We start from the raw sequence: 26,926 nt of genomic DNA on the forward strand, positions 1-26,926 counted from the left end.
AGCTGCGGGTGGATCCTGGTTCATCTGTATGTTTACCATGCAGACTGGAGCCCGATTTCGAGTGGGTTCCTCAGTCCAGCGTCCCTAGAAAGTAGGGTGCCATGAATCAGTGATGAGTTCTAGGGATACTTCTCACACTTCTGTGTCTGTTTCCATGTCACACCAGGGTTTTACATCCACAAGTACAAACCAAATGTTTTCTGACAGGCAGGGGAAGAGCAAGAGACAGCAAGTGCTTCCTCCTGACCAGCAATGCTGATGTCATTGAGAAGGAAAAGGTGAACATGTTCAAGGAAAAAATAATGAATGAATCCATTTCAATGCTTCAGACATGGGATGAAATGAAATTTGAGAAAACGGTAAGTCTTTTTTTCTGGGCTACTCTTGGAATCTGACTAGAAATAATAAATGAGCAGGGTTGGTGCTGAATGTGTGTGTGGTGTGTGTGTGCATATGTAGGGAGTGTGCGCGTGAATGTGCATGTGTGTGTATCGTGTGTAAGTGCGTGCATAGTGTGTGTGAGTGTGTGTGTGGTGTGTGTGTCTATGTGCATGTGTGTGTATGGTGTGTGAGAGTGTGTGTATGGTACATGTGAGTGTATGTGTCTGTGTGAGTGTGTGAGTATAGTGTGTGTATGGTATGTGTGTGTGAGTGTGTGTATGGTATGTGTATGGTGTGTGTGAGTCTGTGAGTGTGCATGTGTGTATGCATGTTTATGTGTGCATAGTGTGTCAATGAGTGTATGTGTGGTGTGTGTGAGTGTGTATGTATATGGTGTGTGTCTGTTATTTTTTAAGAGGGTCCCAAGTAGTTCAGGCTGGCTTTCCACTTGAACTGGCTATGAAGTTGAGGGTGATTTTGAACTTTACATCCTCCTGTTTCTACCTCTCAATTGTTGGAATTAGAGATAAAAGGGAGGGATCAAGTTCATGGGATGTGAAAGGGAGGACATATGGGGGGAGGCGGGGAAGGAAGACCACCCAGAGATGAGGGGGAACTCAGTGTGGGGAGGTGGCAATAAGAACTGAACGGCATGACAGCTCTGTGTGAAAAATGCCATAAAAGAAAAACAAAAAGATGTGGTTCTTGGGGTGAGAACCTCTTTTGTGGTTTTAATGAGGGCTTGGGACCTGGATTTGAACTTGGAAATTGGCTTGAGTCATAGTTTGCTACGAGGTTGCATGTAGGATGGTACAATGAGACCACTGTGCTCCCGGGAATTCTCTGGTTACCATGTTGCGGCCCAACGTGTGCAGTCCAGGGAAGCTAAGAACTCGTGTCTATGATGGAAGGTTCAGGACACGATGTTAACTCAGGTGGTTCACAGTGTGAAGATTATTGGGTGTTTTGGTTAAAACTGCACAAAGAAAGGGTAATCTGAAATAGAAATGAAGAAGCCTGTGTTCCCTTCCTCATGGGGCCAAGCTCAGACATGAATGTTCCTTTTGAAGGAAGGACTTCCGACATGGTTTATATGCTCACAACTGCTGCAAGGGCTTCACTTTAGGGGATGAAGGCTCATGCTAATCCTACCAGGTGAGAATAAGAACACGACTATAATTTTTGAGCTAAATTTGAAGCAAGCTTTATTAAATACTGGCCAGGACGGTGGACACTGGCCAGGTCCATACCCAGGATCTCCAGAGAATTGGCTGTGAATTACATTAGTCAGAATGCATAAAGGCAAAACCCACAGAATGCATAAAGAAAGGCGATGCACTTCCTACCTTCGTACAAGGGGGGCAAGCGCACATTCCGACACACTTCCTGCCTATGTACCTCCCTAGGTGTGATCAAGCACATTCTGTGCATTTGAGGCAGCCAAGCTTGTTTACAGAAGTGAAAACACGTGGCTTGTTGTCTAACCTGAACAAAGGCCTCCAACATTCTAAGTTATCTGTCCTTGGGCAAGCAGGGCTTACAGGTTAGAGGCATTTCTGTTTTGAAGCTCTTTTAAGCACAGTCGTTTAAATTTAAAATACAACTTTAGCCCTCAGCTCAGTGGAGAAAGGTGCTTGCCACCAAGCTTGATTGGTGGCCTGAGTTTGATCCCTGGAACTCACAATACAGAGGGAAGAAACCGACTTTGCCTGTGTGTGGAGTTCTTTTCAACCACTGGTGTGGGGTTGGGTGGGGCAGTGCCGTGGTGGCCTCTCCACCAGTTGCGGCTGTTTGCTTTAAAGTTGTAACTATGGTAGTAGCAGCTTTAACTCATTAGACTTTAGAGCAATTACCAACAGTACATTTAAGATGAGGGGCCCAGCCCCTCACCAGCACTGCTCCCCCCAAGCTTTGGCATCCACTATAGACTGCAGAAAAGACCCAGCAATATGTAGGCTCCCGACTCAGCAGGGTGTACTGAGCCCCCTCCCCCCACTGGCCCGACCTTGCCCTGATTACTGGGAAGAAACTACCAGGTATCCTCCATGTGGTAAGAAACCAATCAGAAGTTAGCGGGCTCTGGATGTACATAGCCATGGCCCCAGATGGCCTCCAGGTACAGCAACCTGTCCACAGCTTCAGCTGACCAATCAGCTCAGTACAGGTTCCTCTGGCCCGGAGGTGCACCAATCCTGAGATTGTTACTATGCAACTTGAAGACCTCTGCCCTACAGCAGCTCGGTGTCTCTCTACTCCACCCGCTGTGTCCGACAGATGGACAGAGGACCCGAGTTAACTCAAAATTTAAAAAACTCTTTGCTTTTGCATCTGATCTGGTCTAATGGTGGTTTTTGGGGGTTCAGATTCTGGGCACAACAAAGATACTTGAGATGACTAGTATTTTAATTGAATTTTAGTGTATGATTTTAAAAAGCCATTGCGTATAAGTGAATGAAAGAGAATTGGATATCTAAGGTGTTCCCCACCAGGCGGTTTCCATGGGCGAGAAACCTTTTAGCATTCGAGAAATAACTGTTTCTCTTCCTTCTGGCTTGTGTGGCTTCTGAGAACTGCCTGCTGTCATTCTGTCATTCAGACTGTTTTTCCTTTGTAGAGATAGTAGCTTTGCTTTTCTTTTTCCCTTTTTTTTCCTTTTTCTTATTTTTTTCCCCTGCTGCTGAGATTTTGTGTTTCCAGAAGTTTTATTATATGTACCTTGGAGTGATCGTCTTTACTTTATCCCATTTGGGGCTTGGTTGGCTTTGTGAATCTAAGATCTTACTGTTCTCCACATTTCGTAATTATTTAGCCATAATTTCTCTGACTTTCCAAATCCTGTTCCTTCATTTCTGGACTCTAATGACATTAGATGTTAGATGTAAAAAAAATTCTTCAGTAGTCATGTGTGTCCCAAAGAGTCTGTTTTTTTTTATTTCAGTTTATTTATTTTGTTTTATTTTGTCATTTATTTTGTTTCAGTTTTTTAGTCTGTTTTCTTTGTGTGGTTTGATTGAGGTAATTTGTTCTAGTTATATATACATATATATATGTATGTATATATATCATACATATATATCATAATATATATTAAATATATATAGTATTAGTGTGTATGCATGTGTTGTTAGCATGTAAGTCCGTGCATCAACTACTCATGCCTGGTGCTCAAGGAGGCCAGAAAATGGCATCATATCCCCTGGAACTGAAGCTCCAGAGAGTTACCAGCAGCTGTATGGATGCTGGGAACTGACCCAGGTCCTCTGGAGAGCAGCCAGTCCTTGTTATCAACTGCAGAGCCGTCTCTCCAGCATTGGTTCTGATTTTTAGTTCACAATTGCCCCTTGGTTCCCTCTAGTCCAATCCATCTGTTGAGCTTTTAGTCTGGGTTGTTATGAACCTGCATATTTTTCCATAATCAAATGTGTGCGATCATTCATTGAAGCATTTTTACCTGGCTGTTAAACTCTGTACCACGTAATTCTTACCATCTCAGCATTGGCATCACTGACTGTCACTTTCATTCAGTGTGAGGCCTTCTGTTTCATGATACAAACAGAGATGTTTGCAACTTAGACGTTTCTGTTCCTGAGACTGTGGCCCTTCCTGGTCTTCTGTTAACTGGCTTCTGGCTCGGCTCTGGTGAGGAGGTAGGGCCCTTGCTTCGTCCCCCCCCCCTGTGGAAGCAGGTGTGCAGCCTCTGATGGGAGCAAGGGGAGGGACATCCTTGTTACTGCTGGGTGGAGGGGGTTTCTGTCTCCTCATAGGGTCTTCCCATAAATGGGGCTGAAGTCCCCGGCTTCATCCTGATAAGTGGGGCCTAATTAGCTTTGTAAAGTAGAAATCTTAGTTCCTCCTTGTGCTGGCACAGGTACGGAGGTAGTGCGCTCTCTACCCAGGGAGGATGGCAGTTATATTGTCTAAACATTAGGCTCTAAAAATCTAAAGATTTTGTCTGTGAGGCTGCCCTTTTCTGGTCCTTTGCTGAGGGACAACAGCCTTTTCTGGGGGACTTGCTGTTTCTACCTCTGGGCGTCTCTGATGTCGGCCGCTTCGGCTTCAAGTCTGCTCATATCAGATGACAGAAAACCCAGGGAGCCCACCATCATGTCATTCCCAGGACCCTAGTGTTTCTGGCCGGTCCGCCGTCTCCTCACTCTTCATAATCTTTCGTTTGGTTTGTCATAATGCCCCATTCTTTCTCTACTCGGCCAGTCGACATTCGAAATTAGAATCCAGCTGCACTGTGCCAGCCTTCTTCTGTGCTGGACTTCAGCCATATGCTCTGTGCTCCAGGAGAGGTCTCAGGCAGAGGGCTATTTCTCCTCTTGGTCCCTTCCTTCGGCTTATGCCTGAAGCATTGCCTATGATAGGTCTATTTGTGAAGGGTTTTTATGGTTTTGTAGAAAGTAGAAAGCATGGCTCATGAGCCTATTTGACGGGCGTGTTTGTGAAAGTAATGAAAAGATTAATGGAGGGTGGATTAAACCCTGACGACTAAAGAGTTCAGAGAACCAAAGGAATTACAAGATTGACTTTTACAAACCAAACAGTACGAATAGGAGTTGTATGCTCATGGAAGTTATATTTGGGTGAGTGTGTGTGTGCGCGTGTGTGTTGTGGCTGTGTGCATTTACCTTCGTGTGCTACTTATGGTCAGTCAAGAGACTTTTTCTTTGGCATGTAGGTTCAACGTATACAGTTGGATGAAAAATTCATCAGAGATAGTCAACGCAAGCCTCAACCGGCCCCTGATAAGGAAAATAAGAAACTGCTGTGTGGGAAATGCAAGGCCTTTGCATGCTACACAGCTGACATCCGAGTGGTGGAGGTGAGCGGTCCTGGCAGTCTCGGGTACCCGTTAAAGCGTCTCATCTCCTGGAGAGATGTTTGTAGCTAGGACACTATGGCTTCTGTTGTGACTGTTGGCCATGGTCCTTGTATTAATAAAGTTGTGCTTTTGTGTGGGGGCCAGAAAAGCTGGTATCATGGAAGCACAAAGTGGAATAGAGGTGCTGGAGGCTAGGCAGGAGAGGGAGGTCTAATTACAGCTGCCCCTACAGTTGGGCCACATGGATAAGGGTTAGGGTTCTCCCACACGCCAGGGCAAGCACTGTTTCCCATTCATTCCAAACAAATCAGACGAGGGGAAGTCAAAGCTTCATAACGTGAAGAGGTGCAAATTGTTCAGGCAGAAGGGAATGCTAACTACTCTGATGTGATCATTCCATGCTCAGATTATCACATTGCATACCATAAATATGGACAATTATGTGTCTATTAGATAAAAATAAGAAAGTCCCTTTGAAAGACAGTCTCACTATGTCGACCAGGCTGACTTCAACTTGCGACTCTTCTGGGTCTCAGCCTCCCCTGAGCAGGGACTACAGGCGTGCGCCACCACTTTCTCCAAAGAAATAGTTTCTTCGTGCGGCTGTAGAGAAGGAAGGCTATGCTAGATGCAATGCTGTGTCCTCAACCAGCTCCTGGGACAAATAAAGGCTTAGTCATAAAAATCTGTAATGAAAAGAAAGGCACTGGTGCTGGCTTCTTAGCTTAGGAAATGTGTGAACGCATATAACTGTGTGCTTCCGCGGAACTTGGTTAAAGGCATTCAGGAATCTTCCTAGCCCTTTCTCCAACCTTACCATATGTCAGAAACTATACCAAAGAAACAATTAGGCTGAGATTTTGAAACACACATGGTAGAGTGAAAACCTGCCAGGAAACTAATGGTGCAGTGGGAAATAAACCGAATACAAAATTATAAAGATGCTTTCCCGAGGCTGCATGTACCACGAGCAGCAATTCCTTGGTCTGCTCACCAGCGTGGGTCCATCTTCGTCAAGAAAAAAAAATGAGGATAAAGACTAAGTATATAAAAATGTTATATTCTGGTTAAGAAATTCTTTCTTCTTCCTATTTGGTTTTCGAAACTACTTTTTTTGGGACAGAGAACACTTCTTTTTTTCCCCTGGTTTTCAAGACAGGGTTTCGCTGTGTTGCCTGGTCTGTCCTGGAACTTGCTCTGTAGAGTGAACTCGAACTCAGAGATCCACCTGCCTCTGCCTCCCAAGTACTGGGATTGAAGGCTTACACCGCTGCTACCCAGCTCCACAGAACATTTCTCTAATGAAAACAAAACACCTTATTTAAAAAAATGTAACACAGCTGGGGACAGTGGTGGTGCACACCTTTAATCCCAGCACTCGGGAGGCAGAGGCGGGTGGGTCTCTGTGAGTTTGAGGCCAGCCTGGTCTACAAGTGTTAGTTCCAGGACTGGCTCCAAAGCAACACAGAGAAACCCTGTCTCAGAAAAACAACAAGAACAACAAACAACAAAAACCTTTTAATTACAGGTTGACAGAGCCTCCAGAGATGAATGCTGGTATAATTCTTGCTGCAACCAATGGAGGGTGGTGCATGGCTGGACTAGCTAGGGGATGAGTTATTGGAACCATTTGGACTAGAAGCGTATTACTTATTACAAGTGACATCCATTTTCTAAATCTGATCCTTTAGATGTAGAAGGTCTCTTCAGCTCCAGTTTCAATGCTGTTTTGTTCACAGTGGACTCTTTAGACACCATTTCCCTGGCGGATGGGATGCTGGGTCTGCCTTGTTTCTGCAGGGTACACGCTTAAGCCAACTATAAGTAGGGCCCGTGGACAGTCCAGCTCCCGAGCCTCTTCACACACACACCGGCCCTTGGGTGTTCATCCCTGTGCTTTTGTTTGTGCCTTTCTGGCCTCTGGTGACCTTGTACCCTCTTCTTAGTTGCTCAGTACTACCTCACTTGCACCTCCCCCTAACCGTGCACGAAGCCCAGTACGTGGATCCGGCTCTGGCCTGCAGGTGACTCTGTCCAGAGTCTCTTTTGTTTCCATCCCTAAAATAAAGGGATTCCACTCACTCTTCCTCCTGACTACTGAGCAGCTTTTAAGCCGTTTTTGAACTGTTTCTAATATTCTTTTGTGTTCAATCTCTTCCTCACAGAAATCCCACTACACTGTGCTTGGAAATGGCTTTAAGGAGTGCTTTGTGTCTAAGCCACACCCTAAACCAAAGATCTATGACAGCTTTGAGAAGAAAGCAAAGATATTCTGTGCCATACAGAAGTGCTGCCACGACTGGGGGATTCATGTGAGATATAAGACGTTCGAGATTCCGGTCATAAAAATCGAAAGTTTTGTGGTGGAAGATATCGCAAGTGGCGTTCAGAGGCGGTACGCAAAGTGGAAGGACTTTCATTTTGAAAGAATACAGTTTGATCCTGCAGAAATGCCCAATTGAAAAGCCAGGTGGTGGTGGCTGGTGGCGCACGCCTTTAATCCCTTAATCCCAGCACTCGGGAGGCAGAGGCAGGCGGGTCTCTGTGAGTTTGAGGCCAGCCTGGTCTATAAGAGCTGGTTCCAGGACAGCCTCTAAAGCTACAGAGAAACCCTGTCTCGAAAAACCAAAAAGAAAAAAAAAGGAATGCCCAAATGATCTCGGAGCTCCTGAGTCTTGCAGTCCAGGGAGCAATGATGACCCAATCCTGTCTTACACAAGCCTTCACCGTGTGGAATGCCAGATAACCTGACGTTTGTTCCAAGCAATTCTCGTCCACACAAAGCACGTGCGCATGACCTGCGGCACTGAATACTTTGGTCACCAGTAACTCATAGCATGTGGCAGTGTGTGGGGAGGGTGTGTGTTAAAAACTTCCCTTTTAGAACTTTTCAGAACTGCCCTACATCACTCACTACATCGGGACCCATGATGGATGAAGTGCCTGCCACAAGCTGGCTTTGCCCTTAACAATCTACTGAATTCTGACTCTGTTCATTTCAAGGCCACCAGAGAGACGGCCTTGCTTTGGACTCTTGTCCTCACATCTGATTCTTGCTTTGGACTCTTGTCCTCACATCTGATTCTTGCTTTGGACTCTTGTCCTCACATTCTGTCACTCATGTTCTGACACAAGTATAGGTGACTGCGAGGTTCAGTATGCACACATGTGTGTCCTGAAGTGACATATACCTCTAAAATTTAGAACACTATAGCAGACAGCTGAGAAGGTGCCTCTGTTCTGCTCCTTTGCTGTGCATCTCACTCTAAGATCTGTCCTAACTGGGGCTGTTTCCCCTCCTTGACTAGACATCTCAAACCATGCTCCCTCCCCCCGCACCGCCTCTCTCTTCCCTTGAGACAGGATCTCCCTGTAGACCGGAAACTAGATCTGTGGACCAGGCTGACCTTGAATTCACAGTTCCCCTCATCTCCCTGATGCTGACTTATGTAATTACAGACTTATGTAATCAAACTCGGCTCTACCTATTTTCAATAAAGGCTAATGCTTACTTAACACTTGGGCTATTTCTAGTTAATGCATTTTTTTCCCCTTTTCTTTTACTTTTTGAGACTAGATTCCTGGAACTCTCTCTGTAGACCAGGCTGGCCTTGATCTCAGAGATCTGCCTGGTTTTGCCCTTCAAGTGCTGTGACGAAAGGTTTGCTCTGTCTTCTTAAATATATAATACTGAATATTATATATAATAATATATAGTATAATATATATTATGACATTCCTGTATCTCTTGTCAAGGTTTACTAATGCATCGGAGAGTTTAGGATGGGGTTCTTCAGATCAAGAGATAAGTGCCTGAGTGTTGTTACTGCCCACACAGCAAGGTGCTCTGTGTTCAGTTTAGGGCAGGAACTGTACTGATTTGGAGGCAGCAGTGATTTAAACACCTTTGTAAAAAGCTATTTGTAATTCATTAGCACCCTCAATGGCCTGAACAAAACTGCAGAGATCATGTGACCATATAACTCTTTTCACATGACATTTATATATTGAATACTATCCCAAGACTACCCAGTGCATAGTGTGCCCCCCCCCAATCAACCCTGGAGGTCAACAGAATGACATGGGATAGCACCCCACTTCCGACTTGTTCTGATGTCCAGAGCAATTAATCAGCAACATTTTTTTTTTTTTTGGAAAAAAGCAAACTGCAGGGATTTAGGCTTTTAATTGATAGGATCTATGAAAAAAGGATGATCTATATAGTAGTTATTGGTAATGGTTACTGGTAAAATTCTTAAGATGCTATCAAGTGGGTTAAATGAATTTTCTGAGCGCTGACTTTCATCCTTCATGTTTAACATGTGATGTCTTTCTTTGCTGCTACCGTTCAGAACTCTGTAGCGTGTATGAGAGATCTACTGGAAACTATTTGGAAAAAAAAATCCCTTAAATATTACAGTGATTCGATTAATGAAAAACCATTTATATATTTGTGTATGTGGGCATTCTGTCTGCATGTATGCATGCCCATTTGAAGAGGGCATTGGAGCCCTCAGACTGCAGTTATAGATGGCAGTGTGCTGCCACGCAGGTGTAAGACTCGAACTCAGGCTGTGAGAGCAGCCAGTGCTCCGTGCTAACTGCTGAGCCAGCTCTCTCCAGCCCGACAATGATGATTTATTTGAAGTGGAATAGCCCCCCCTTTTTTGACAACGGGGAAAAGCGGACTAAAGCTGAAACTGAACTGAGAATTTGAGTTGTACACGGAATTAAGCCACTGCCAGATATACCCTGCGATGGAGCCAGATATACCCTGGGATGGAGCAAACCCTGGGTTAGTAAGTACTGCATGAATAAATCAGGCAGGTTCTGAGAAATGCCAGCATGCGATCTTTGGACTTCCTAATGGCAGGCTGCATCTGGACTCTCCCATGAACACGGGACCGGTCCCCACTAGAGTCCTAGCGATTGCCAGCATGTGTCCTTTTTGAAGTTCAGATACAGCTTGTTCTGCAATCACAGACCTTGTTATTTTGTGGTCAGTGCGGATACTGCGGCATTTTCATCCTGAAATGGAGTCTTCAAAGGCCTCATTGTGCAATAAGGTTGATAAATCCTGACTCCTGTACTTAAGACAGATTCAGCATTAACTAGGTTTCAAATGCCAGGCTAACCAGACGGCACTATTTCTGTGAGCAAATCCTTTGGGACAGTGCTGCAAGGGCTTCTGGGGCGTGCACTGCACAGCCAGGGAGGCCTTGCTTGGTATTTACAGCACATGTGATCATTGCATTGCTGCTGGCACACTCACATCCATTTAAACCAGTGGTTCTGGAAACACTTCTGTTCATTGGACATTGTTAATTAGCGTCCTGTAGAAACTCAGGAATAGATTTATGGCCAGGATACCAGCCAGACAGGTGAGATCAAAGTGCACTATAAACTTCTGGATCATGTCAGTAAACAGTTTTTAAGGCACCATAAATATAACTACCAATTCACTCTACAAATCTGTATTTAATAGGCGCGTACAGGCTTGCTGGGTGCAAACTTTGAAAACCCCTAATAAAAATACCAGCTTTGATTACCTTTTTGTGTGGCAATTTGACTGAGAACAGAAATCAGCTGAGAGCTAAGTCTCATCTGTGCTGATGACATTTAACAGCTTCCCAAAGCAGCCAGTGGAACTGCAGTTACCGTTTTCACAAGCAGGGCTGTGCTGCGCCTGTACACCCCATGGGCTGGCTGCCCCACACTGTGTCAACTGTGGTCTGACGGCACCCAGTTTGAACACGGTCTCCAGAGGGCGGCGCTCTTAGGAAGGTTGTGGAGCAGGACGCGGTGGAGCCTCTCCAGAGGAAGTAAGTCACTGGGGAGAGATCCAGAGACTTTACAGCAGGCTCCACTTCCTGTTCACTCTGCCTCCTGCGGCCAGGCTTCCCTGCCTGCTGCCATGTCTTCTCTACACCAAAATGAGCCCTTCTCCTGTACGCTGATTTTGTCAGGGTGTATTCCTACAGGAGCAGAAGAGTAACTCAGACACCGTCCCGAGGAAGCGGGGCCAAGGTTAAGGTTCTTCACCGATGAGCAGAAAGTCCTATTGCTGTGCCTGAGGCAATTGTTTGCAAAGAATTAAGTGACAGCAGACATAGTATGGTAGCCATAACCCGACCCATGAAGGGACTCAGAACACAGAGATGCTGCCTCGCAGCCCATGAGAACGTGAGCTCAGAGGGGAGATATTAGGTAAGGAGCCTGAGTTTAAATCACTGGAATCATCTGAGCCTGAGGCCATAATGTCACTAGCCTTTTAGTTAGATGGGCCAATTTAGTTTTCCCTTTGCTTAAAACTGACATGACTAGCATATCCTTCCTTTGCGTTGTATACACACACATACACACCTAGCATATCCTTCCTTTGCGTTGTATATAAACACATACACACCTAGCATATCCTTCCTTTGCGTTGTATATATACACACACACACCTAGCATATCCTTCCTTTGCGTTGTATACACACACCCACCCACCTAGCATATCCTTCCTTTGCGTTGTATATACACACACACACACACCTAGCATATCCTTCCTTTGCGTTGTATATACACACACATACACACCTAGCATATCCTTCCTTTGCATTGTATACACACACATACACACCTAGCATATCCTTCCTTTGCGTTGTATATATACACACACACCTAGCATATCTTTCCTTTGCGTTGTATACACACACATACACACCTAGCATATCCTTCCTTTGCGTTGTATACACACACATACACACCTAGCATATCCTTCGTGTTGTACATGCACACATACACACAACAAAAGGTACATGTACTTTGTTGCTGTGTTAAGCAAATTTGGCAATTAACTCATTTTGGATGCTAAGGAATGCCTGTTCTTTAGGAAGAAAAGGCAGTAGTGCTCTTGGAAAGTCATAAACACCAATGAAATTATTCTCCCTTTTCAAGAGGAAGAAGCCAGTAGAACCAGCAGGAGCTATACTTCCAATTGGAGGGTAAGTGGGCCAGCACCACCTCGAGAACTCAGGTAAAAGGTTGTACAGTCTTATTTTGGACGAGCATAGGGCACAGGCCAAGAATACTGAAGCGGAAAGAACAGAAGATATGGTTGGACAGAGGTGAGAGTGAAAGGGCCCGAGTCACAGCCACAAGACACTTCCCTCACAACCAGTGTCCTCGTCCACTCAGGCTGCTGCGACGGCATCTGGATAGCGTAAGCACAGACATTTCTAGAAAGACCAAGATCAAACATCCTAACTCTCAAAACTGCCAGTCAAGAATACTGTTCCTAGAACATCTATTCTAAGATGAAGACAGGAAAAAGAACGTGTCATCTCCAACAGACTTGCCACAGGAAATGCCACAAGCTGCTCTTCAAGCCGAAGTGAGGAACAAGAAAAGACACAACATGGCCATGCCCACTCTAACAAAGCCACACCTCCTAATAGTGCCACTCCCTCTGAGATTATGGGGGTCAATTGCAACTACCCCAGAGATACAAGACAACCCCTCCCCCAGTAGAAATTTTAATCCATAACAGAGGTACTGGTTAGTCTGGAATCAAGGCTCAGGGGTCAGGCCATGCATAGGATAGGTAACATCCTCAGCTCTAGTTCTCATTCAGACTCAAAGAAACCAGGCTCACACTGTGAGAGCCAGGCAAATGGCGGCCAGCCAGCTTCCAGAGAGAAGGTGTGTGTTTATATGTGTGCACACGTGCTTGCGCACATATGTACAAGTTCCCACATGGTCTCAAACAAGATAGGGATAGATGATTCACAGTCTATGGCATTTTGTTGCGGCAGTCTGAGCAGAACAAGGCACACCACGAAATAATCCCAGCTGTGAAAATGAGTGAACAGATTTTAGGACACCAAGAGGCCATGATTTGCTCCTTGCTGCTGCTGCAACCAAGGAAGAAGGACCCTTCTTCTTTCCAGTTGCTCTCAACAGGCAGCTCACACACTGGCTCCTTGACAGTCCCTCGGTGTCCGCAGTCCAGATACAGTGGTAGAAGGAGCAGGTATGAAGGCCTCTCAGGGCTCATATGGCTCTCCGTGTCACAGCATTGTGATCACATTCCCAACAGAACTCAATTCCAAAGCCAACGGATTTTCATGAAAATATATTTAATCTTATTCAAATTAGAAATCCCATCTCTCTCCCCAGTTACTTTCAGACAAAGGCCCCCCTCTCAACAAATGTTGAAAATGGTAAAGACGATTTTTCATGTTGATTGAAAGGTACATAAACCCCTTTGATGGCTGACCTACCCACCAGGGTTCTGCTCACCTAGAAGGAGGGGATGACATCACTGCTATGACCTGAAGTGTGAAGAAGTTCTTACCTATGTCAGTCAACACTGGTGTAATGTATAGAGGAACAGGCTCTCTGAGGAAGGTTCACTGAGCAGAGGAGAACAGTAAAAAGGCTAGAAGATACTTCTGAGAATACTGGCTAATGTTCAGTTGAAGATTAGTCAGAGTGAAAAAAATCAATGTCCGGTGATCAGTAACTTAAAGACAAGCTAGTTCTTTTTGGTACTACTGACCTTCCCATGATTCTAGATTCCAAATTATAGAAAAGGATAAAAAGATTAACAAATTAAGAATGTAGAAAGTCCTGGCCCGGTGCCTCCAGCATTGGCAGTGCCCACTTGCTCATCTTGGCAGCCCCTCATTAGAGGTAGAGGTGGCTGCTTTACCAGGCCTCAGCTAGCTGGGGCCTGGTACCTCGCTGGCTCTGGCACCAACAGGGCAGGTCTCCTGGGAGGCCAGCTCCTACTGGGCCATCTTGCGGATCATGTAGTTCAGGATGCCTCCGTTACGGAAGTAAGTGAGCTCCACGTCAGTGTCGAACCTCATCACAGCCTGGAAGGTCTTCCCAGTGTCCAGCTGCAAAGGCAAAGGGGCAGAGTGAGCTGAAGGAGGGGCCAAGATGCCTGCTTCAGGGAAATTCCACCTGGCTGCCCACTAGCCTCAGCTGAGGTGTGGCCCAAACGGCAGCAGTGCTAGCCGCGTATGGAACCGGGGTCTCTGCACTCAGCCAGACCTCCTGGGTTAGCGTGTGCATTTCAACAAGAGCCCTGGGGAATCTATGTGCCACCAAGGTTGAGAATTGCAGGACTAATGCAGAATTAACGATGCAGGTGAGAGGCACGTGGGAACAAGGTAGCCTCCCAGGACACAGATGATGCTTTCTCCTAAGTCTTTTCTGGACGTGCTCTGGGCAGCAGGGGTCTCGCTGAGGTTGTTCCTTCGGCAGCTGCTCCAGCTGTTGCCTGGGGTCATCCGGTGACCTCAGCAGCTGCCTCTGTAGTGCTAAGTCCCCCTGGGACTCTGGTGCTGGGCACTTTATTCTTGCCTCCCATAGGATGTGTCACCGCCTCTATATTAGCTACTTTCTGTTGCCGTGTAAAACGCCATGACCAACCCAACTCAGAGAAGGAGTTTAGCTCGGCTTGTGGTTCCAGAGGGATAAGACATCATGGTGCGGGGGCATGGCAGCAAGGGGCAGGCAAGGCTGCAGGAGCAGGAAACTGAGTGCTCATGTCCTCAACTACCCGAGAGAGGGAACTGTAATTGTGAGACTCTGAGCTCTCAAGCTCTGCCCATGCTTCCCCCACGAGGCCACAGATGGCCCAGACAGCACCGCCACTGGTTACCAAGAGTTCAAACGCCAGAGACTACAGGGGACATTTCTCAACTAAACCACAACCACGGGGCTAATTAAAGCTTGGAGCCTCGGATGACGCTCATGGAGGGAGTGCATACAGGATCTGTTGATCATATTTTCATTAACGCCCCTTCCTCCACTCGTCTCTTCCTAGCAGCTGGTGACAAACAGCAGGCCCTGGCTTCAGGTCCCGCCTGCAGACCCTCTGCTCACCTTTATCTGAACCTTCATGCGCGGCTTAAGGGTTTCAGGAATGTCGATAGTGTACCGTTCCCGACCCGTGAGTCCCAGCGAGTCTGCAGTCTCGCCAGGCAGATACTCTAGCGGGATCACCCCCATCCCGACCAGGTTGCTGCGGTGAATGCGCTCGTAGCTCTCTGCCAGCACAGCTTTGATTCCCTGGTGAGCCAAGAGAGAAGTTTGGACACAGCTCCAGGTTTTTCTTTAGGAGGTACACAGAAACATTACAGATTCTTCAGAAATGTTCACAGCTGGATTCTGAGTACCTGCTAGTCGGTCATCAAAAGTGCTACCTTCTAGTTACAAATAACTGAGTAGTGAGTCTTATAGGTTGCCTACAATATACAAGCAATCAGGGATTCTTTCTTGCCCTCCACCAACTCTGGGAGCAGCAGATGCTATTACTCGCCACTCTTATTAAGGGAGTTTTATGTAGTGTTTGATGTAGTATTTGAACCCATGTGGTCGGACCACACAGCCACTTTGAGAAACAAAAGCCCTCTGCTAATTTGTATCTGCAACGCATATCACAATATAAAAAAAAATTGCTTCCTTTCCCTTGGGTTTTCTTTTACTGTGGGCACACATCAGCAGATTTCAAGAGTTTAATCAAGAGAGAATGGACTCCCAAGCGAATGATCGGTGTGCACTCCTTTCACACTTCCTGTTCCAGGACCCAGCTGCGCTGAAGTGTTGCTATGCGGCTTCCATTGAAGGAACCTTTGTTGTTAGGGTGTAATTGGCAATATACAACAGTAACCAATACAGCAAAGAACTGGATCAGCTAGGCTTTCCTTCTAGGTATAAATTCTTAGACACCATCTCAGATCGGCTGCACCAGAATCTTGCAGGGGTGTGAGGTGTAGGAGTGTGTGTGTGTGTGTGTGTGTGTGTGTGTGTGTGAGAGAGAGAGAGAGAGAGAGAGAGATTTCATCTGAGTTTCAAGAACCCAGTTGTAAAGCAGTAGGTTTTGAATTGCTGCATGTTAGAATCATCAGGGAGGTTTTAAAATCCCAGAGTCCAAGTCTTTGAAGTGGACTTTCCAAGCATAACACCAAAAATGTCCCCCAATGTTCCAAAGTCAAGAAGCACTGGCAGGATGGACTTTAGGGATATAAAATGTGCACCTCCTTTGTCTGGTGAGATAGCGCAGTGGGTAAAGGCGCTTACCATCAGGCCCTAGGTCCCACAAGGCTAGAATCAAGTGCAAGTTATCCGTCCTCTGACCTGTGGCTGCATGGGTCCTCGCGTGTGCACCCGCGTACACATACACATGAATGAACAAACTGAACACATGTCATTTAGACGAAAAGCACCCACTCTTACTTTAACCTAGCATCTAAATGAGCCCACTCCTCATTGCTCCCATACAGCTTGCTACTTGCGTCTTACATTCACCAAGGACAATAATCTTAATCACTTATGTGTCGAGATTTGGTGCAGGAATGGAGTCACGTGAGGAGAGTTCTGAGTGCTTGTGAGAACACTCCAAGAAACAAGACAAGAGTCTTGTGACCTCAGTTTCTTTAAAACATGGAATTGCTCTTGGGATGTTTTTGTGCTCCTCCTAGGCATACTGGATAGAAATGAGTTTATTTCAGATTACTCATTATTGCTTGCTGTTATGATTCAATTCAACTAAATGTTTAAATTATCCTTTATATATCTCTATGAAAAAACATGTTTTTGCTACATGCGGTTTGTCCTTGTGATTGTATACAGCTTGAACTCATGGGAGTTTTACCAATGTGACCCTTCTTAACTCTCACAGTATAAACTGTCTGGTGGTTGCATGAGACTTTAATCTACCTCATCTATTGGCTCTATTCTCCCAGGTCCCACTCCTTCTAGAGTAGTGACAATTATGAAAACTATGCTCGTTTTTTCTATACATTAACTGCATATACATTTCTGAATGCGTTAGCCCTCACAGGCTTTCTCCTCCAAAGTTTTCTACAGACACCCAGAGTCAATGGCTGCAGGTCCTAAGCCCACCTAATTAATCTATGTGAGCCAGTTTTCCTTGGACTGTTATCCTCTGAGTGGAAAAGTCTAGATGCACAGAGAAGCAGGCTGGGTGAATATCACAAGCGTCCACAACCTGCTCTTTCATAATGTCTTGGAAACAAAGCCATAGCATTTCTTCCCAGGCACCCTTCCCACTCCCACCCCGGTTCTAGAGGCTGCCCCACCAGGAACCCTCTGCTCCATCCTTACCAGCAGGAAAGGGCCTTTGGCTGCCCAATCTCGGGAGCTGCCTGAACCGTATTCTTTGCCAGCCAGAACAATCAGGGGAAGGCCAGCCTGCTGGTACCGCTCAGCAGCATCGAACACATCAAGCTGAGGAAGAAGAAAGACAGTTAAGTCAATGAGAAACTGAAAAGCTGGCCATATCTAGGTTGTGAGTCCCTAGATAGCTCTCATCTACTCATTTCTCCTAGACTGAACCCTACTGCTGCCCAGTATTATAAATTCAATTCCAAGGGCATCAGAGGACAAAGGGAACCGAGTCCACTTTTCTTTTCCTTCTCTTCCAGTGACTAAATCATTTGGAACTTAAAAGACAAAACCCCACGAAGCCTAGGTTTTGACCCAATAGTAGAGGCCTAGCAGGGGTCAGTTCTGAAGGTAGCAAGACAAGGTGGTATGTTTAGAAACAACATCAAATGCAAAGTCTTCTTGCCCTCTCCACGCAGCCCAGGCAGATGCAACAGAAGCACACATCGAAGCATGAAGCAGCAGGCCAGGAGGGCTCAGCTAATTTAGTAACGAGAAACATCTTCCACAAACAAATCTGCTTTTCACAGGATAGTCTGTTGAGCTGAGAATTCCCCAGACATCTGATTGGATCACTGGTGACTGAGGAAGGGGCTCAAGATAAGACTTTCGTTAAACTCTAAAATAGGCTTTACCTAAACATGCTAATTATCCTGGTGGATGGCTGGGCCTGGGATTAATTTCATTTGTTACCACTGAAATCAGGAAAGATTCTGTATCTCTTGATTAGATACAACTCATGAATATGGAAATTGCTACATAAGAGGAAGTGCCTCTCTCTGTTCAAGCAAACAGGCAGGGTCAGAAGGAAATAAGCTACCCGCCTCCATAGCAATACTAGCTTGTGGATTAACATGACATATTATTGCGTGCCAAGTTGACCTGGGCTGAACTTGTGATGGGTGTTCTTGTGATGAGTGTTCTTGTGACAGGTGTTCTTGTGACAGGAGTTCTTGTGATGAGTGTTCTTGGGACAGGTGTTGAGATGGGTGTTCTTGTGGTGGGTGTTCTTGGTTGTCAACGACTACGTGTGGAATCAACTAAAACCCAAATGGCTGGGTGCACCTGTGGGGGATTTTTTTAATTAAATAATTTGAAGTGGGAAGACCTTTTTCTAATCTAGATCTTTGAGGTGGGAAGATATATCTTTAATGTGGACCACACCTTCTGCTGGCAGCCTATATAAAAGGACACAGAAAAAGGAAGCTTGATCTTTCTTTGCCTGCTTGCTCTTACTTTAGATCAGTTGAGACATCCAGCCTTGTGAACTGAGTAATTACTGAATTCTTGGACCTTTCACAGACAGCAACTGTTGGACTATTTGGACAACATTTTGTAAGCTATTCTAATAAATCCCCCATATAATATTTGTTCTATAAATTCTGTTCCTCTAGGGAACCCTGATTAACACAGCAAACAACATTTGATTTGATTTGATTTAAGGAACAGTCCATGAGATGGAACCCATCTTTGACACTGGCTTTATGATCAACAACCAGAGACTAGATGGCTCAGAAACCTAGAGGAAAACTAAACACTACTATCCTGCTAAAGAAATGTAATAATAAAATGACTCCTGATGACCTTTTGCTGTCCTAATAGATGGGTGCTTTGCTTAGTCATCATCAGAGAAGCTTTCATCTGCAGTAGAGGGTGACAGAAACAGAGACCCACAGCTAGGCAGCAGGCAGAGAGTAAGAGACCTTGGAATACTCAGTCCTAAGTGGGATGTCTCCATTAAATCCCTTCCCTCAGATCTTAGGGAAGTTTGCAGAAGAGAACAATCATTGGGGAATGTTATTCTAAGGTGTGTTACTTTTGCTTATGCTGCATTTGTTTAACTCTGTGAAGCTGTTAAAACACCTGTCTAAAACACCTGATGGGCTAATAAAGAGCTGAACGGCCAATTGTGAGACAGGAAAGAGAAATAGGTGGGGCTGGCAGGCAGCAAGGGTAAATATGAGGAGAAACCTGGGAGAAAGGGATCTGAGGATTTTGGAATGAGAAAGGAAGGAGGAGGTGGTGTGGGAGGTCCTTCTGTCTATGTGTTGCTTTTATTGATTAATAAATAAATATAAGAGTTAGCCAATAAGAAGCTAGAGCTAATGGGCCAAGCAGTGTTTTAGTAAGCAGTTCCTTCCAACAATGAGGACTTCAGGAGACAGCCAACCAGCTACAAAGCCAGACACTGAGTAAAAAGGAAAGAAAAAGTATACAGGAATAGAGAAAGATAAAAGCCCCAAGGTCAAAGATAGATAGGATAATTTAAGAAAAGCTGGCAAGAAACAAGCCAAGATTAGACTAGGCACTCAACTAAGAATAAGCCTCCATGTATGATTTATCTGGGAGTTGGGTGGCGGGCCCCCAACCAAGTCTCAAAAGCCAAAGAGCAAAAGAGCAAAACACACCACAGAGGATCAGAGGAGTGTAAGAGCCAGAGGGGCTGGAGGACATCAAGGAATCAAGGCTTTAGAAACACAGCAGGAAGGATGCACATGTGAACTCAGAGAGACTATGAAAACACACACGAGACCGGCAATAGATAGAGTCCCAGTGCAGAGAGGGTATATACACGTAAGTCCACATCCCTAACCCAGTGCTGAGAGGGGACGTGCACACAAGTCCACATCCCTAACCCAGTGTAGAGAGGGGACATGCACACAAGTCTACATCTCTGTAGACCAGGCTGGGCTTAAACTCAGAGATCCACCTGTCACTGCTTCCTGAGCACTGGGATTAAAGGTGTGGGCATCTACAATGCCCGGCCTGTTTACTTTGGTCTATTCTGATTTGTTTGTTTTGTGGCTCTGGATGGGAGAGGGGAGGAGCTCAAATAAGCTGTTGTTGTTGGGGAGTTGTAATTAGAATATATTGTATGAAAAAAGTCTATTTTCAGTAAAAGAAAAATATGAGAAAAAAGGAAGCTGGCAGGTCACACTCTTTGGACCTGCAGATGTACCACCATCCTGGATCTTGCAGGCCATCCCATCTTGTTTTAAGTCACATATGGTTGGTGTTATTTCTAGGTCACAAATTTATAGAAAGGCTCAGAGAGGTAAAGAACTAGTTCAAAGAGCCGCTGTGACCCTTCCTTTTGCTGTGGATGAAGTAAATTAAAACAAATACCAGTGGGGACACACCATAGCTCTTTTTGATAAATATGCTGAATAATCTGGAATTTAGTCTTTAAGCACTTTAAATACATATGAAATTTCACTCAGAGATTTTTTTTTTTTGCCCCACTTCCATGAAATGAGACTTAGTTTAACCATGGTACTCAACTACTAAGCAGCAAGAGACTGTAATCTCTACCAGGGTAAATGTCACACATAAAGATGGACACCTAGCAAGACCTGTAGGAAGCCAGGCTAGTGTGGGAGGTCCTTCTGTCTACGTGTTGCTTTTATTGGATAATGAATAAAGAACTGCTTTGAGCCTATGGCAGGGAAGAACAGAACTAGGTGGGGAAAGCTAGGCTGTATGCTGGGAGAGAGAAGGGCGGAGTCAGAGAGAAGCCATGGAGTCGTCAGAGACAGACACTGGTAAGTCACTGTCATGAGGTGATACACAGATTAATGGAGATGGGTTAAATTAATATGTAAGAGATTAACCAATAAGAAGCTAGAGCTAATGGGCCAAGTAGTGATTTAATTAATACATTTCTGTGTGATTATTTCGGGTCTAAGCTAGACAGGCAGCCGGGAACCAACAAGTGGCCTCCCCACTCCCACACCAGGCAGGTCGCAGCTGTGAAGACAGGAAAGCCACTGTGAAGAGCCAGGCTCCGAAGCCTGACAGACACTGGTTTCTGAAAGAAGAGAGATTGTACTCACGGTTTCCCCTGAAGGAAGATGCACAGTCTGAGGAGCTTGCTTGTTCAAAAACTTGTTCAGCAAGCGAATGTTGGCAAATGTCCCCCGTGCCATGATGGCGTCATTTCCCCGGCGGGAGCCGTAAGAGTTGAACTCTCGTGGCGTCAGGCTGATAACAGAAGTGGGGGGAGCTCTTTAGTGACGTGAGGAAAGAGGAAACTTAGCTTACACACAGGCGAGAAAATGCTCTAAACCCAGCATGTCACTGAGCCTGCCAGGTACTGCTCTGCAGGCTGTTCTCAAAGCCTCGACTGGGAGAGCCAACCAGAGGCAGAGAAGGGCAGGGATCAGTGCTCGCCAGGGCCAACTCAAGAGCCTTTCAGGTCTGGATGAAAAATTAGAAGGAATTCTGTAAAGACTGTTTATCCTCTTAACACAGAAGGAAGCTCACACCACTATATATAAGGTCAAAACTGAATTAAAAATAATAGGGAGGGGGCTGGAGAGATGGCTCAGCGGTTAAGAGCATTGCCTGCTCTTCCAAAGGTCCTGAGTTAAATTCCCAGCAACCACATGGTGGCTCACAACCATCTCTAATGAGGTCTGGTGCCCTCTCCTGGTATGCAGGCCTACTAAATAAATATTAAAAAAATAATAGGGAGGCAGTCAGGTGGACCAGAGAATTGGAGACAACTAAATACGCTCCATAACTAACTAGAAGTGGCCTGAATTAGTCCCTGAACGACCATGGCCTCAATGCAAAATGAAGCAGCGTGGTAGCAAGATGATACACAACCGTCCAGAGGAAAAGAATCATGGCAGGGCCAACGAGGCACAAGAAAATGTCTGATCCCGTGTCTATCGTATGTGTGAGAACCAAGAAAAGGAACTTCATCGGCCCAGGACAGCAAGTTTCAGTGGAGACAGTAGCCAGCTCACTGGCCCGTTTCCGACAATGCCGGGTGTGCTAACACGACTGAACTGTTAGGCCTGTATTTGGTTAAGGGAGCTTCTGGTCGGGCTTCAGGAGCAGGCAAGCATGCCTCAGGACCTCTGAAACCCTGTCCAAAAATGTTGCTGGTTTGTGCATTGCAGGGAGGGAGACATTATAATTGCCTGCATTCATTTCCCTTCACGTTAACAGGATGTGACAATGAATGGCAGGTTACATAGCTTCCGTTGGCCCTCAAGCCGGCTCTGCCATGGCTAGGGAGGGGCTGACACTGAGCCCAAGACATACACTTGCTTGGGAAGCTGCCGCTCCTGGCCACTTGTGATTCATGAGCAGTGAGATCCCACAGGTGCCCCGTGGAGAGAGAACGTCAGCCTCATCATGCTCCCTCCCCCTGCCGTCAGTCTTCCCGCCTCCCCCATGCTTACCCTCTGTTGGTCAAGTAGCGAGCAGCGGGACTGTTTCTGGCAATATTCCCTGCAGGAGAGATATGGTCTGTCGTGACTGAGTCTCCTAAATTCAGCAGCACATAGGCATCCACTATAGACTTGGGTGGCTGGAGATCTCGAGTCTGCAGAAGAATGCACAAGTCAGCGCTTGCCCAGGATTTCCAGACAGGTCACCAGGTGAGCTCAACCAGGGGCACCAGACTGAGAGCTCCACATCAATGCATGGAAGATTCTAGTTTGCTGGCTCATAGCGATAGTGTTCACAAGTAGAAGAAGGTAAACTGAGATCATTCACGTCTGAACCTTGGATAGAAGGTGACATATTGGCACTGACCCTCAAAGGCGATGGGAACGCAACTGCAGGGACATCCTTGCTGCATCTCCAGGTAATCCTTCACATGCCAAGGACGGCTGGACTGCTGACTCCTCCTCCCAGCCCCCTCCATAGCAATCCGTCATGAAGTATAAGATTCAAATCTTGGGGATTTGAATCCCCAAGGAGTATAAGATTCAGGTCCTGGGGATATTCTCCTGGACCAGTCCTGAAGATTTTAGCTGGTCCTCCTCTAGGTGGTGTCTACGTACTAGAGGTCTCTGCGCAGCCACACAGAACTCCTGACCAGAGAAACAGTGCCTGCAGCCAAACCTACCAGCTTCATGCAACACTCCCAGCAAAGTATGCTTGAGTATGCAAGGAATTTACTGCAATGGGCAGCCAGCACAAGGCTGTGGGGTAAGACTGTACAAGGAAAAACAGCTTTTAAAGCACTTCTGTTAAAAAATAAAAAGCCAGGGGCTGGAGCAGTGGCTCAGAGGTCAGGAGCACCAACTGCTCTTCAATTTCCAGCACGAAATGGTGGCTCACAACTGTGTAACTCTAGGTCTAGGGGATTCTATGCCTTCTTCTGACTCCCCCAACACGGTACACTTGTGGTGCACAGACATACATGTGAGCAAATGACTTGTACACATTTAAACAACCTAGGCCAGTTAGGCGGCTCCAGGTAAATGTTCTTGCCACCAGCACCGAGCCTGGTGACCCGAGTCTGATCCTGGAGCCCAGTGTGGAAGGAGAGAACTGACTCGGCAGTCGTCTTCTGACTGTACACTTGTGTCACAGCATACCCACGCTCACACCCGAATGTTGTACACGCAGACTAATGAAAATTTAATATATAAATAATATAATATCTAATATCCAAAAATATAATAAAAATCGTACCAAGTTTTCGAAGAAGGGCGGTGACTTAATGTACGTAGATTTGGGGTTCCATGTGTATAGTTTGTCTGATGGGGCCGCTAAGGCGTTCCAGCTTTTGTTTACAGTCTTAAATAAAAAGAAAGGGGAAAGGATTAACCATATACAGGCCAGGAAAAACTCGATATACAAATACAAAACATTGAAAAGAGGTCTACTAAAGCCACTTTGATTCTAGGCAGAAATACAAAGTGGTTCCTGGTTCCTTTGTCTTGCTAGATGACAGGAACCTTCAGCAAGCCTGGTAGAAAGGCAGAAACTCTCTATTCGTCCCACCCCCAGGACTCATTCCTCAGATGACCCCTCCCACGGAGACACGGTCTTCTTCTCACCATTGCTCCGAGACTGTGAAGAAGTCATGGAGGCAGAGCAGTGGGAAGCCGGCAGCTAAGGGCCAGTGTGGAACTGGGGACCCAGTCCAGTCCCCAGCGTGGCCCTCAGAAGAAGATGTCAGTCCAGGTGGGGTGACTTTTGCTTGTGCCGGCCGAGGACCCCACTGGCTCTGCACTCATGGACACGAGATGCTTTTGTTTTAACTCACTAAATTTTAGTTAAACTTCCATTTCCAATATATGTGCATATATTCTTCTTTATGATTTCATATACAGGCATACAGTGTCCTAGGTATATCCCTTTCCCTTCTCACGTCTCCTCCAGCTCTAACTGCATCCCCCTCTTCCCACCTAATCCTGCTTCTATTCTCATGACTTTTCTTTTCTGCTGTGCTGAGTTTAATTAGCGTTGCCTGCATGAGCATGGGCCTGTCGATTTACTGGAGCCTGGATACCTGGCTTCGCTACCGAAGGAGGTGACCCCCTTCCTCAAGCAAACATTAGTTATCCCAACTGCTCCTCAGGAAGGGGTGGGGCCTCGTGAGTCCCGCCCCTCTTCGTGATGGAACCAAAGGATAATGAATATAACAAATATATACATTTAAAATGTGAACTTCCAGGTCATGTGGACACTAAAGAGCAAAATGCCAGCCACTGTGTATTTAAGGCGGCTTGAGCTCTCTCTGCAGATCCCTTACCTCGATCCTTGCAGAAACATTCCATCAGATGCCCAACAAGGTCCCAGATACTGTTTCCCAGTGGGCAGCTGTGGGAGCGCGCAGTTGGACAATCCCATGTCCACGACCCCTGTCCTAGCGTCCTGTTCCCATTGCAAACCAGCACCCTGCCAGAAGACCTTGGCCAGCAGGGCAGAGTGTATGGAGGCTTGGGAAAGGGGACTGAACCCCACCCATTTTCCTCCCATTTATTTACTCATTGATTTATTTTGAGAAAGGGTCTCACTATGTAGCTCTGGCTGTCTTAGGACTCACTATATAGACCAGGCCAGTCTCCAACTCCCAGAGATTCACCTGCCTCTCCCCCGCCCCCCAGCCCCAAGTGCCGTGCTAAGATTAAAGGCACGAGCCACCATGCCTGGCTTTTTCCTATTTTAAAATGTACAACTTTTCTCTTCTCAACAAGTTGGCACATCCTGATCTTAATACTTTTTTTTTTTAACATTCAAATGATTCTTGAGAGGTACATTCAACCACTCCAGTGACAAACACAATGGCCGTCAGGGGGGAGAGATAGGTCTGAAGCCCGTTACAGAGGCTGTGTGTCACAGCCTCCTCCCGGTCTGTGGCAAGTGGGTTTTGTAAAAACATGAGTCATAGGAGACGAGTGGCCCGTAACCATGCCCTGGGCAGAGGAGGAAATAAATGTCTCTCTGGTTCACGCTCCTGTTGGCCTCGGGTCTGCAGAGATGACCAAAGCCAACATTTCCCAGTGTGTGTGTGTGCATTGTGGTGTGTCTCACCTCTATTTTCTGATAGACTTCCTTAAACATCCCAGGGATGACATACTGCCGTTCCACTGCCTGGATCTCATCTCGGGTTGGCCAGATATCCTTCAGAAATACTTGCTGGCCTTGTGCATTCACTCCTGGGAAAAATATGTGACCAGTGAGAAACTGCCTCTCACACCCATTTTCATTATCATAGTCAAGTCTGTTCTTCCCAGGGTTGTGAGAACCAAAACTGAATCTCTTCCTATGGGTCACATTTCCATCAGTGGATTAACACATAGCTTGGTAGTACGCACTCTCTTATTTTAGGACATTTATGGACAGTTTGGCCCCCAACTTACAGGCTTTGTATTTGTTAATTCAATTGACTACAGACTGAAAACAGAAGAAAAGAAAGTGTCCGTATTGAATATGTCCCACCCCTCTCATTATTCCCTACACAGCATCTGTGCAGCACTGACACTGTCTAGGGTGTAACAGGGACTTAGGAACGGTCTGTGCAGCACTGACACTGTCTAGGGTGTAACACGGACTGAGGAACGGTCTGTGCATATCTAGGGTGTAACATGGACTTAGGAACGGTCTGTGCATATCTAGGGTGTAACAGGGACTTATAAACGGTCTGTGCGGCACTGATACTGTCTAGGGTGTACCACGGACTTAGGAACAGTCTGTGCAGCACTGACACTGTCTAGGGTGTAACACGGACTGAGGAACGGTCTGTGCAGCACTGACACTGTCTAGGGTGTAACAGGGACTTAGGAACGGTCTGTGCAGCACTGACACTGTCTAGGGTGTAACACGGACTGAGGAACAGTCTGTGCAGCACTGACACTGTCTAGGGTGTAACAGGGACTTAGGAACGGTCTGTGCAGCACTGACACTGTCTAGGGTGTGACAGGGACTTAGGAACGGTCTGTGCATGTATGAAATCCTTCCTCATTTTCCGTTAGGCACAGGAGTCACTGGCAGACTTCAGTATCCTCAAAGGTCCCTGAAGCCAACGCTCCATGGACACCAGGGAAGGCTGTATGATACTGTCATTAACTGGGGACTCAGAGCCAACAGCACACTGATTCCTAACTGAATGAAGCCTGGGTCAATGCCAGGGATATCACAGGCTTCTTGTGTATAGAACATTGGCCGCTAGTTCAGTATTATGCTCCAGGCCCATCTGAAAAAGCACAGTTGTCACAAAAAGCACATAAAAAGTGAAGAACTGGCACTAACGAAGCTATGGAAGGGGCATTTGCTTACTTA

At 46.1% G+C, this 26,926-nt stretch overlaps 2 protein-coding genes across 2 annotated transcripts in view; one reads left to right on the forward strand and one right to left on the reverse strand.

Annotated features, from left to right (window-relative positions):
* The window catches only part of Rigi (RNA sensor RIG-I), a 43,108-nt gene extending 34,383 nt beyond the window's left edge, over positions 1–8,725 (forward strand). The window contains exons 16-18 of the mRNA XM_087897184.1: positions 208–359; positions 5,066–5,209; positions 7,375–8,725. Of these exons, the coding sequence (XP_087753310.1) occupies positions 208–359; positions 5,066–5,209; positions 7,375–7,671 (593 nt within the window). The 3' untranslated portion in view covers positions 7,672–8,725. The remainder of the gene's footprint in view (positions 1–207; positions 360–5,065; positions 5,210–7,374) is intronic.
* Positions 8,726–13,315: 4,590 nt separating this feature from the next.
* The window catches only part of Aco1 (aconitase 1), a 51,615-nt gene continuing 38,004 nt past the window's right edge, over positions 13,316–26,926 (reverse strand). The window contains exons 15-21 of the mRNA XM_087897185.1: positions 25,679–25,803; positions 23,831–23,935; positions 22,588–22,730; positions 21,229–21,376; positions 17,336–17,458; positions 15,092–15,277; positions 13,316–14,097 (exon numbers count right to left, since the gene is read on the reverse strand). Of these exons, the coding sequence (XP_087753311.1) occupies positions 13,984–14,097; positions 15,092–15,277; positions 17,336–17,458; positions 21,229–21,376; positions 22,588–22,730; positions 23,831–23,935; positions 25,679–25,803 (944 nt within the window). The 3' untranslated portion in view covers positions 13,316–13,983. The remainder of the gene's footprint in view (positions 14,098–15,091; positions 15,278–17,335; positions 17,459–21,228; positions 21,377–22,587; positions 22,731–23,830; positions 23,936–25,678; positions 25,804–26,926) is intronic.

This window comes from Myodes glareolus, chromosome 16, assembly GCF_982192425.1.
Source record: "Myodes glareolus chromosome 16, mMyoGla1.1, whole genome shotgun sequence".
Taxonomy (NCBI): domain Eukaryota; kingdom Metazoa; phylum Chordata; class Mammalia; order Rodentia; family Cricetidae; genus Myodes; species Myodes glareolus.